Source organism: Pseudophryne corroboree, chromosome 1 (genome assembly GCF_028390025.1).
Source record: "Pseudophryne corroboree isolate aPseCor3 chromosome 1, aPseCor3.hap2, whole genome shotgun sequence".
NCBI lineage: Eukaryota > Metazoa > Chordata > Amphibia > Anura > Myobatrachidae > Pseudophryne > Pseudophryne corroboree.
The window spans coordinates 313,533,884-313,547,225 of record NC_086444.1 but is presented as its reverse complement, the minus strand read 5'-3'; the positions used below and the strand labels follow the sequence as shown (position 1 = coordinate 313,547,225).

Below are 13,342 nucleotides of genomic sequence, written 5' to 3'. Positions count from 1 at the left end.
TTTCTATCAGCAGGATCCTTAAGGGCGGCCATCTCAGGAGAGGATAGAGCCCTTACAAGCGTGTGAGTGCTTTATCCACCCTAGGGGGTGTTTCCCAACGCACCCTAACCTCTGGCGGGAAAGGATATAATGCCAATAACATTTTAGAAATTATCAGTTGTTATCGGGGGAAACCCACGCATCATCACACACCTCATTTAATTTCTCAGATTCAGGAAAACTACAGGTAGTTTTTCCTCACCGAACATAATACCCCTTTTTGGTGGTACTCGTATTATCAGAAATGTGTAAAACATTTTTCATTGCCTCAATCATGTAACGTGTGGCCCTACTGGAAGTCACATTTGTCTCTTCACCGTCGACACTGGAGTCAGTATCCGTGTCGGCGTCTATATCTGCCATCTGAGGTAACGGGCGCCTTAGAGCCCCTGACGGCCTATGAGACGTCTGGACAGGCACAAGCTGAGTAGCCGGCTGTCTCATGTCAACCACTGTCTTTTATACAGAGCTGACACTGTCACGTAATTTCCAACAGTTCATCCACTCAGGTGTCGACCCCCTAGGGGGTGACATCCCTATTACAGGCAATCTGCTCCGTCTCCACATCATTTTTCTCCTCATACATGTCGACACAAAAGTACCGACATACAGCACACACACAGGGAATGCTCTGATAGAGGACAGGACCCCACTAGCCCTTTGGGGAGACAGAGGGAGAGTTTGCCAGCACACACCAGAGCGCTATATATATACAGGGATAACCTTATATAAGTGTTTTTCCCCTTATAGCTGCTGTATAGTTAATACTGCGCCTAATTTGTGCCCCCCTCTCTTTTTTAACCCTTTCTGTAGTGTAGTGACTGCAGGGGAGAGCCAGGGAGCTTCCCTCCAACGGAGCTGTGAGGGAAAATGGCGCCAGTGTGCTGAGGAGATAGGCTCCGCCCCCTTATCGGCGGCCTTATCTCCCGTTTTTTTGGCAGGGGTTAAATGCATCCATATAGCCCAGGAGCTGTATGTGATGCATTTTTTGCCATCCAAGGTGTTTATTATTGCGTCTCAGGGCGCCCCCCCCCCAGCGCCCTGCACCCTCAGTGACCGGAGTGTGAAGTGTGCTGAGAGCAATGGAGCACAGCTGCAGTGCTGTGCGCTACCTTGTTGAAGACAGGACGTCTTCTGCCGCCGATTTTCCGGACCTCTTCTGCCTTCTGGCTCTGTAAGGGGGCCGGCGGCGCGGCTCTGGGACCCATCCAAGCTGGGCCTGTGATCGTCCCTCTGGAGCTAATGTCCAGTAGCCTAAGAAGCCCAATCCACTCTGCACGCAGGTGAGTTCGCTTCTTCTCCCCTTAGTCCCTCGATGCAGTGAGCCTGTTGCCAGCAGGTCTCACTGAAAATAAAAAACCTAAACTAAAACTTTCACTAAGAAGCTCAGGAGAGCCCCTAGTGTGCACCCTTCTCGTTCGGGCACAGAGATCTAACTGAGGCTTGGAGGAGGGTCATAGGGGGAGGAGCCAGTGCACACCAGATAGTCCTAAAGCTTTCTTTAGATGTGCCCAGTCTCCTGCGGAGCCGCTATTCCCCATGGTCCTTACGGAGTCCCCAGCATCCACTTAGGACGTTAGAGAATTTTTATTTAACGGAGTAGGAAGACACATGTATGTATCACATTCCAGGTGAGAGGAGGCAGAGGATTGTGTAATGGATTATAGCACACATACTGTACATACAGGAGGTTATTCAGGTAGCATAGCTAATCGATGCGACTGCAATAATCCCGTTGGCCGCGCTAGTGCTAGGCGAGATAACTGTACTAACTGAATACCCCCCTTAGCAGTAAAAGAACATCATTCAGATCACTTATTTGTCCTATGACCTCAGAGTAAACTCTAAAGGTGGGTACATACTGGCCGATACATCGGCCGTTCTCTTGAACAGCCGATATATTGCCGGTCCGTCGGCCAGCGTGTACGGGCGATATGTCTGTGAACTCCGTCGTTCACAGACATATCGCCTCGGCCCCACAGCATAGCCGACGGCCAATATATCTACCAATATATTGGCGCGTCGCTGTGTGTGTACGGGCGGTCGGCCGACTGCCCGTACACATGCTGCGGCAGCCGGCGGTGAGGGACAGCTGAACAGGGCGTGTGTACACGCCCGCCCAGTTCATGATGTCAGTCCCTGACAGATCGGGCAGTGTGTATGCTCAACACACTGCCCGATCCATCCATAGATATATCTGCCGATCAATTGATCGGCAGATATATCCATCAGTGTGTACCCACCTTAAGTAGATGGACAATTATTGATTACTCACCAACATCATGTATGAATCGCTCAATTTTAGACTGCATGCCCCAGTAACGGAACTCGACTTTGCACAGCTTGTAGGCACACATGATCGGGCATCTCCCAATGTCATTCCTTTGCTCCTCTATCCAGTCATCAGACAAGGGGCCTCTCTTGGTCTTCACAGACTTGTACACTTTGGGGTCTTCTTCTGGCTTATACTCGTGTGGGGGTATTGGGTCTTTCACAATGTCAATTGGATCTGTAACAGTAAAGAGAAACCATAAGAGGGAAGAAGATGCATTTAAAAAGTAGTTGAAGTCTTCCTAAGGAATATGGACTGCGTTATCTTTAGGATGGGAGGCATATTGTAAGATATTTGTTTAACATGCATGTACTAGTAACTACATTATATATCAAACACACTGAAGTTTAAACTGGAAAACCGCTCTGTGTATAGTTACCAAACAAAAACACAGACATTTATAATGTTGTGTGAAGGAGCCTATGATGTCTGCTGATGTGTGTCAATACAAGTGAACACAGATTACAATCAGTTACGAGGTTCCAGGAACCTGATTGAGGATAAGGTGACAGAATTATGCCATACAACAAGGAGAAAGCCTAAGCCTACTGTGGTTGTATGTGCTCATACAGTCAAATTGGGTGAGTCTTAAGTTTACTTACAATATGAAATAATCTACCTAGGTTCAACATAGTTTGTCTCATATCCTTGACAAGAATTGAACAGTCAGAATAGTGTAGACAGAGGAAGGCTGAGACTCCCAGGAAGGCAGGGCTAAATCTGTACTGCCCAATAAAGCAATCTTCATGTTAACCCATTTTTTCCCAAAGACCAACACGACAAGAGTGCATAAGGCTTAGCCGAGTAGCATGGTCATTTTTATTCAATATGGGGAGACTTAAACAATTGTTTGAGATATAGCAATAAAAGTACTTTGTTCCTGGGGTTTTTTTTTTACCATGCCATATAAATGTACCTGCATATAAAATATAGTGTAGAAAGAAAGTTTGTAGGGACAATTATTGGCAAGGCTTTAATTAAGTACAGCAGCTTGGAAACATTAGGTACAAACATTTGCAAGAAATACATCTGTAATGAACAGTCCTGTCACTCACTGCACTGATAATATTGCTGATTAAAGTCATCATCCCTGCACTTACTGAAAAGGAGATAAACTATATATGGCTGTTTATTCTTATGAGTGTTTATTTTCAAATACGCAGCTACGTTAGCACTTTGATAGCCAAACTTCCTGGCCCAGACAAGGGATGTAAATTGGATGATGTGCTGTTTTGCTCATGTTCCTCATATACTGTACGACGTTTCCTATGTTTGGATGCAGAGACACTTGGATTAGCCAAATGGAATAACACATTTCCTGCCATGTCCATGCCCATCATTCTTAAATCCTTTGTTAAACTAAATAAACAATTTATTTCGGCATCATATGCGGAAATGCACCATAAATTATTGCATCGTGCCTATTTCACTCCTGAATTGAGCTTTATTACTGGAGCTTCCACAAACTCCAATTGCTTTAAGTGTACACAACCGGACGTGGACTTAATGCATTGCATGTGAATCTGTGGGGAAGTGCAAAAATTCTGTGATCTTGTCAACACTTACAGTATATTGACACAACACTGGGGATAATATTTGACATGTATCCCAAATGGGCTATGTGGGATATCGTTACCTCGCCACGTTAATCCCGACTCCCTAATGGCACACACCAACTACTGGCAAAAATTGCGACAGCTGCAAAGAAACCCATATTATCCCAATGGATTTGTTCTGACAAATTAACCTTAGCTATTTTACACCCCAGAGTGTCATTTGTTTCATTATTGACTGGTTGGTAATGGCCGTGAATAAAGACAAGGGGGTGGAAAAATTATTTTCCATTTGGCATCCATATATTCACACCATTGTCCCTCAGATGAAGGAATCACTCAGGTCAGCCGTTCCCCTGACCGCTTGGTATAATATGGAAGTATTATCTTTGGGTAACCCTTGCTTTAGTTTATTTAAGTTTCAGTGACACTATGCTCTGTATGCGTGGACAATACTCTGTTTGGCAATTGCTCCCCACCTTATTGTAGTGGACTCTCAATATTCTTCTTGGTTTGCAATATTGTATAGTTTATTTTTGTATTTCTACAATTATGTTATGATTTTTGACTTTTTGTATTTGTGAAATGCAGTCATACAATAAAATATTAAATAAATAAATAAAAAGGAGATAAACTTTTAAAAGCAGAATAAGGAGATCACAAATCTCATTTGAATAATAATTTGATGATTACTAATGTTGTGTAACAAGGCTGATATGGTCATATGTGTAGCCCCAAAATGGCAGATAACAATACAATCGTAATAGCGTGGCTCAATACTCTGTCACCTTTTGAGCACATTAATCTTTTGAGCACATCTTTTGAACACTGTCATCTTTTGAGCACATTAATACGCCCCACGTGTGGTTCAAAAATGATACAACCACAACTATTGGATCTTGCCAAATTTTGTCACCCACATATTTGCCCAAGTGTGCCTGCCGCGGGCAGTACGACTGTACTCTATGTGGTCAGTCTAACGAAACATTGCTTTAATAAATTATTAAAACAAACAGAACAAAACCTAGAAAGGGGAATTTGTCCAGTAGTTTAACATTCCTTTAATCATGTGATCTCTGAACTACAGATATTTTAACATATTTTTATTTATTTTGTTGTAGCAACTGATGTTAATATTGCTTGAGGTTCATGGTATTTTATTTAGTTTGAGCAACTGATATTTAAACTGTTTATAACAGTGACATTTACTATGGAATAGGAATCTGCATGAAACCTTCAAGAATACAGAGCAGGCCTGGTGCTGTTAACTCGTCTCCTCACACTGCACACTTCAAAAGGATACAGGCGGTTTTATTTTTAACATGCTATGGAAATCATTCAGGCTTCTTTTTCCTGGGGATCATTTTCCTTCTTATTTTTTCTTCTTTTATCTTCAGCCTGTACTTCACCTGCCCACCCACTAGAAATGCAGTGTAGGCTAAAATTAGCAAGCTTTGCTTTTCTACTGTCACCTAGAGAAAGAATAATTCAGAATGCTCCTATCAAACTGTGCTACTGGGTTCAGCCGACTGCGTCACATTCCTTTTTTATGTCAGCGTGCATCTATCTCCTGCCATGGCAACCAGCTTTAGGGAAGGGGAATAATGTTTTTCTTATAACTGCCTGCCTGGGTGCTAATCAGTGTGTATCTGAATGGCATTTGCAGGGATAAAGACATCTGGCCAATAAAAAAAGGTCCATAACCCGTGGTTGCTAAATGGTCATTAGTTGGTTCTCTGGAGCCTGGTGCAGCTTTGAATGGTACAGTGCAGCATGACGTTAAATGTAATGTTGGAGAGCAGCAGTAATCAATAAGCAATCCATACTGCTGACAAACGAAATATCACAATAATAACACACATATTAATTAAAGAACATTATGTGACCATTAAGAGCTATTGCATTATCGTTAAAAAGTATTGTTTTTAGAACTGCATTATAAATGAACTTCTGCAGATTTTCCAGACTGATAAACATGTACAGATAGTAATTTAGAGTGTCAGATTATGTAAAGGACGTGTGGTGTAGTAGCCAGGGGCCCAAAGTGCACCACTTTCTCATGAAGATTGTACTAGCAAAAGATGACAACTGCTGAAAGCCCAGAACAATGTAATCTAAAGCCATCTGACCGAGTTATCTTTGGAACTGACTTTGCCAGAGTGCTGTGTTTCATATACTGTAGGTTTGGCCATTGGGTAATTTAAAAACTAAAGCTTCAAAGTAGCTTTGGCCTGCCGCCTGTACATGTCAGTATAGCTCACTGTGGTCTCAATCTGCCCCTACAATTCTAGAGTAACAGCTGACTCTCTGTTACACTCAGAAAACCAGAGCCTCTGATGATTTCTCTGCCACGTATAAACACATATAAGAGCGTTTATGCTTGGTACATTTTGCAAAGGAGCTCGAGTGCTGTCATGTAAACTGGTAAAAGTGTAAAGGGATAACTGAACTCCAATTATGGTATGTGTGAAAATGTATATGTTGCAGTCACAAAAGGAAAGCTACAAACACCAAAATAAGGGATACATATGGCTTTTCAACAATCAGAATGTCGGCAAGCATTATGGGGACATTGGAACGCAGACACTGTGATGTCGGCTACCTACAACATTTTACGTGCACCGACAGTACAACTGTCAACACAATGGTAATTAATCAACAAGGCCATTGTACTGCCAGTGGGCATATAATGCTGCAAGTAGCATTTCACACTTGTTGACATCATGGTGTCATCTTGAGGCTTGTCAAACTTCTGACTGTCAGCAAGTTAACTAAGTCCCCAAAATAAAAACAAATTACTGAAAACAAAAAGTGTCTTCTGCAAATATTTTTTGCTGAAAATAGCACAAACATTTATTTATTTTCCAGAGAATTCATAGATTGTCAGATACCACTTAAAAAAATGCAATGGAAATGTTTCATAATACCAAAACACTATTTTACTTTGCTTTATTTTTGTGTCCATTGTGTTGAATAAAATAATTTGTAGGCTACACATGTGCAATGTGCATAACTTACTTTAGCGAAATCAAAATAGGTAGATGTAAAAGGATATAGATGGGAAAAAATAAAGCCCACACACACACACAACTCCATTCCATGGTTCTTTACCTGCGTCTAGACAAACACCTTAATATGGCAGCTCAGACTTCAAAACATTCTCAGGAGCCTTTTTAAGATAGTACATATATATTTTAGAGATGTTTTTCTATGAAGCAGGTATTCCCTCCTTCTAAAGCTATATCCATGCCAGTTTTGCTGTTGTGCCCAGGTACAACATGATTTGATTGCCAGGCAGGCAATTGCTGTTACTTCACATTCAATATGAATGCTATTATGTCTCCGAATTCGAAAAAATGCGATATCCACTGGAACCGGAATACACTGGGACTTCATGATGCTACGCCGCCCATTTCAGAGCAAGGTAGAACTGATCCAGCTCTACCCTGTAGCTTTAGGGCAAGGTGGACCTTCCACCTATTTAATTATCCGAATGCAAGGGTTAAATCGCTTACATCTATTAGCAGATGATTGACTATTAGCAGTACCTGGAACCTCCCCTCATTTATTTGAGGATTTTAGCTTTGTAGCCCCAAGTATATGGAACTTGTTTCGTCACACAGTTCAAAAGAATCCTTCAAAAACAGACTCAATATTTACCCGTTTATTCACACATTTCATTAATGTCCCTTTAGTCCACAATAAAACAAAAATAAAAATACAACCCAAATGCTTAGTCCACTTTCCTGTTAGGCTTATGTTGTATCTTGTGCTGTTCTTATGCAAATGTAAAGCGCTTTTTGAGTAGTATTTTGAGGCCATTTGGATTGCCCATTATTCCAGCCCACCAATATACAGGACACCAATATACAGCTTCAGACTGGGCTAACCCTTTGCAAGCTCTACTTTTACAGCCTGCCCATTACCTCTTTAGGCCATTTGGTAGTTTAATTAGGAAAAACTGAGTGGTAGATAAAATTCCAATACTATGACAATGGAATCCCTCCCAAAACATTATCAGATTCCATAGCTATTTTCACTTAAGCCAAATTCACAATGATATTTTTTCATAGAGCATATTTGTCACCCTATGATTATGCCTGCACCAATAATGATATTCTGAATTACTTTACAGTGATTTGAGCTTTAACTTTGCCCTCCATATTGTAGTTCGTAGAGTGCATTCGTTATTTTATGAGGTAACCGGGTTGCTATCTTTCTTCTGCTTACATGACCTAATCTGAACTTCGCTTTTGGATTTCACGGCTGTGCCCCATAATGTTTCCAAGGTACATCTGCCTATGAATGGAATTTCTGCACAGATTCCTGTCTTTACTTGTCGCTGTACATTGTGTAGCACATATGTACTGTTGATTAGCTACAATAAAGAAAAAAATAGGAATTTGATACCTATCGGTAAATTCCTTTTCTAGTAGTCCGTAGTGGATACTGGGGTTCTGTACTTTAGTACCATGGGTATAGATCAGGTCCACTGGAGCCTGGCACTTTAAAACCTTTAGGGGTATATTCAATTAGCGTCGTATCTGTTCCGACATGCATTTGTCGGAATGGATCCAACAACCCCTATTCAATCTCATCTCAATTCGACTTTTTCAAGTCGAATTGAGATGAGGGACCCAGAGGAGGAGAGGTGGGGGGGGGGAGCCGCGGGGAGACCAGCGGGGACAGCCGCCGGCAGATGGAGGAGATCAGCGCTACAGTAGCGCTACAGGAGGATGTCACACAGCCGCCCGACCTCACGGTAGTGTCCAACCGGCTCCAGCAAGCGTGACCTCACTTGCTGGGGCCGGGTGGACGTTGCCGTGAGCGGCGCGGCTGTGTGACATACTGCTGCAGCGCTGTGCTGTAGCGCTGATCTCCCCTATATGCCCGCAGCTGTCCCCCGTCTCCCTGTGGCTCTCCCCCCTCTCCTCCTCTGGGCCACACATCTCAGTGTGACATTTTTTTATGTCGGACTGAGATGGTCGAAAAGGGGGCCAAAACCGTTTCGACACAAGCACATGGATCGACAGCTATTCCGCCGATCCACGTGCTTTTCAACAAGTCGAATACCTCAACTTGTCGAATAAATTGAATAGGTTGGAACCCCTTCAGACCTAAAAAAAAGTCGAAAACTGCAGTTTTTTCGACAGACGGCAGCTTTCGACGTCAATTGAATATACCCCTTAGTGTGTATGTGTGTGCTAGCTCCTTCCCTCTATGCCCCTCCTACCAGACTCAGTCCAGGAAAACTGTGCCCGCGGAGATGGACATACCACGAGAGAAGGAATAAATACAACAGCGGTGAGGCAACAACCCAACACACAATCATAGCCAAAAAGGAGGGCGCTAACCAGAACAGAGGATAGCAACACCAACCCAACCAGGATAGCACAGTTATCCCAACAACATAAAGAGACCGCAACGGCGGGCCCACCAAATACTTACTCAGGTATCGAAGTACTGAGCCGGCCGCCCAGTATACACTACGGACTACGAGAAAAGGAATTACCGGTAGGTATTAAATTCCTATTTTCTCTAACGTCCTAGTGGATACTTGGGTGCTAAGCTTTAAGTACCATAGGGAAGTCCCAAAGCTCCCAAACGGGTGGGAGAGTGCTGAGACCCCTGTAAAACCGCCTGACCAAACTGGAGGTCATCCTTGGCCAAGGTGTCGAACCAATAGAATTTCACAAAAGTGTTCGAACCAGACCAAGTAGCAGCTCGGCACAACTGTAAGTCTGAGACACCCCGGGCAGCCGACCAGGAAGAGCCCACCGATCTCGTCGAGTGGGCCTGAATAGACGTCAGCAAAGGCAGAGCCGACGAAGTATAAGCCTGTTGAATGGTCAACCTAAGCCAACAAGCAATGGATTGCTTGGAAGCTGGACGACCAATCTTGGTGACATCATAAAGGACAAACAGCGAATCAGATTTCCAATGAAGAGCTGTCCTCTTAACATAAATTATCAGAGCCCTCACTACATCATAGGACTCTGGCCCAATGGAAGCATCAGACAACACCGGAACCACAATGGGTTGATTGACATGAAAAGCTGAAACCACCTTTGGCAAAAACGGAGGATGGGTCCTGAGTTTCGCCCTGTCAGCATGAAAAATCAAATAAGGGCTCTTACAGGGTAAGGCCCTCAATTCAGAGACACGTCTTGCAGACGCCAATGCCAATAACATCACCATTTTTCAGGTGAGAAACTTTAACTCAACTCTCCGTAAGGGTTCAAACCAGTCCGATTGAAGAAAGGACAAAACCATATTAAGATCCCACGGAGCAGTGGGAGGTACAAAGGGTGGTTGCATATGAAGAACGCCTTTTAGGAAAGTTTGTACTTCCGGCAACATGGCAAGTTGTTTCTGGAGGAAAATAGAGAGCGCCAAAATCTGGACTTTGATGGAGCCTAAGCGTAGGCCCATATCCACTTCCGCTTGCAGGAAAAGTAGAAAACGTCCAATTCTAAATTCCATGGGAGACACCTTTCTACTTTCACACCAAGTCACATACTTCTTCCAGATATGATGATACGGTTTTGACGTCGCCATCTTTCTGGCTTGGACCATGATGGAAATAACCCGGGAGGGAAGACCTTTTCTTGCTAGAATCTCCCTCTCAACTTCCAAGCCGTCAAATGTAGCCTGTAAGTCTGGATAGAGGAACGGACCTTGTTGAAGAAGATCATTTTGGAGCGAAAGAGGACAGGGATCCTCCAGAGACATGGTTAGGCGGTTCAAGTACCACGCCCGTCGAGGCCAATCAGGGGCAATTAGAATAAGAACTGCCCGGTCACGGTGAAAAATCAGAAAGGATGGACGACAGGATAAAGTGCCTAAGTCCGACACCCTCCTAGCAGAGGCAATAGCCAGCAGAAACAAGACCTTAAGCGTAAGGCATTTAAGGTCCACAGACTCAAGAGGTTCAAATGAAGACTCTTGTAGGGCATTTAAGACAACAGACAGATCCCATGGAGCCACAGGAGGGGCATAGGGAGGCTGAATCCATAAAAAACACCCTGAGTGAAAGTATGAACGTCAGGAATAGACGCAATTTTTCTCTGAAACCACACCTACAAGGCAGATATATGAACCTTGAGGGAGGCCAGACAAAGGCCTAAATCTAGGCCTTGTTGCAGAAAAGCCAAAAGCGTGGAAGTTCTGATTGAATAGGCATCATAATTCTTAGCAGCACACCATGTAAAGTAAGAGTTCCAGAACCTGGAATAAATCAGTGCAGAAGCCGGTTTTCGTGGGCCTTCAACATAGTTTGAACAACCGCCTCAGAGAATCCCTTGGCCCTCAGGTGTGAAACTTCAAGAGCCACACCTTTAAAGCCAGTCTGGCCAGGTCCGGATAGACACAAGGGCCCAGAACGAGGAGGTCTGGACATTGAGGAAGTAGAAGAGGACGCTCTATCAATAGACCCTGCAGGTCTGAAAACCAATGTCGCCTAGGCCACGCTGGAGCGACTAGAAGTAGCATTCTTCTTTCTTGCTTGAAACTTCCGTAGTATCCTGGGCAGGAGTGACACTGGAGGGAACACGTATGGCAGCCGAAAGTTCCATGGAATAGCAAGTGCGTCCACGAATGCTGCTTGAGGATCCCTTGTCCATGATCCGAAGACCGGAACCTTGTGATTTTGTCGAGATGCCATCAGGTCTACATCTGGTAGGCCCCACTTGTCCACCAGGAGTTGAAAGACTTCCGGATGAAGACTTCACTCTCCGGCGTGAACATCCTGACTGAGGAAATCTGCTTTCCAGTTGAGGACTCCGGGAATGAACACTTGCCACCAGATGACATTCCGCCCAATGGAGGATTTTTTATACCTCCAGCATTGCCATACGGCTTCGAGTGCCGCCTTGATGATTTATGTATGCCACCATGGTGGTGTTGTCTGATTGTACTTGAACAGGCCTGTTCTGTACCAAAGGCAGGGCCAGTGTCAACGCATTGAAAACTGCCCGCAATTCCAGAATGTTTATCGGGAGGAGATTGCTCCTTGGTCCACCGACCCTGGAGAGAGTGTTGCTCCAACACCGTGCCCCAACCTCGCAGTCTGGCGTCCGTTGTCAGGAGGACCCAGTTGGAGATCCAGAAGGGACGGCCCCTGCTCAACTGTTGGTCCTGTAGCCACCAGCTCAGCGACAGACGTACCTCCGGAGTCAAGGAGATCATTTGAGACCTGATCCAATGAGGCAGGCTGTCCCACTTGGAAAGGATTACCCTCTGCAGAGGGCGGGAATTAAATTGAGTGTACTCCACAATGTCAAATGCCAACACCATGAGGCCTAGTACTTGCATAGCCGAGTGTATCGACACTCTTCGGCGAGACAGGAAGTATCTGATCCTGTCCTGAAGTTTCAGGACTTTATCTGGAGACAAAACAATCGCTGGCTGTGTGTGTCCAGCAGTGCCCCCAGTTGCACTATGCTCCGAGCAGGGAACAGCGAGGACTTTTTCCAGTTGATGAGTCACCCGCGGGCTTGTAGGTATTGGACTGTCAGTTCCAGATGACTGAGGAGAATATCTTGGGAGTTCGCCAGGATCAGCAAGTCATCCAGATACGGCAGGATCCCGATTCCCTGACGGCGGAGAAGGGCCGTCATCATGGCCATGACCTTGGTGAAGATCCGAGGAGCCGAGGCCAGTCCAAATGGCAGGGCCTGGAATTGATAATGTAGGTTGCCAATATATTCAGCTTCACTCCTGAGGGCCAAGGGATTCTCTGAGGCGGTTATTCAAACTATGTTGAAGGCCCTCATAGATATTGCTGATGTGATATGGCAATAGGTATGTGCAGGTAAGCATCCTGTATGTCCAAGGATACCATATAGTTTTCGGGTTCCATGGCCAGTACAATAGAGCGCAGAGTTTCCATACGGAATTTGGCACACTCACAAATTTGTTCAATGATTTGAGGTTGAGTATAGGCCGGAAGGACCCATTTGGCTTCGGAACTAGAAACAGGGCCAAATAGTATCCCCTGCCTTTCTGGGACAGAGGTACCGGCACGACCACTCCTGTGTCCATGAGGGATTGTACAACCAAGTGTAGAGCTTGCGCTTTCAATGGATCCGAAGGGATAACCGTTGAGCAGAACTGGCGAGGGGGACGTCTCTAGAAAGAGATTGCATACCTGTGAGAGACAACTTCCCGCACCCAGGTGTCCGAAGTGGTCTTTAACCAGGCCTGGGCAAACTGCAGAAGTCGGTCCCCCAGGGGGATGCCCGCCCATTCATGCTGCAGGTTTGTCTTGTTTGGAAGCAGGCTGACGGACAGCCCAGGATTGATTAGGTTTGGGAAGCACGAGCCTGTCTTGGGTACGCCTGACATTTTGCTTTCCCTGGAGGTCGAAAGGAACGAAAAGTGGTACTCTTAGCCTTCGGAGCAGAAAGATTAGTACTTG

At 44.8% G+C, this 13,342-nt stretch overlaps 1 protein-coding gene across 26 annotated transcripts in view; it reads right to left on the bottom strand.

Annotated features, from left to right (window-relative positions):
- PITPNM2 (phosphatidylinositol transfer protein membrane associated 2) overlaps positions 1 to 13,342 on the bottom strand; it is a 545,353-nt gene that overhangs the window by 194,439 nt on the left and 337,572 nt on the right. For 25 of the 26 annotated variants that reach the window (XM_063964525.1, XM_063964523.1, XM_063964527.1 and 22 more), the window contains one exon: positions 2,315 to 2,548. In XM_063964525.1, coding sequence (XP_063820595.1) covers positions 2,315 to 2,548 — 234 coding nt within the window. Of the gene's footprint in view, positions 1 to 2,314; positions 2,549 to 3,471; positions 3,630 to 13,342 lie in introns of those variants that run through there. The other variant, XM_063964543.1, reaches the window with a different exon arrangement.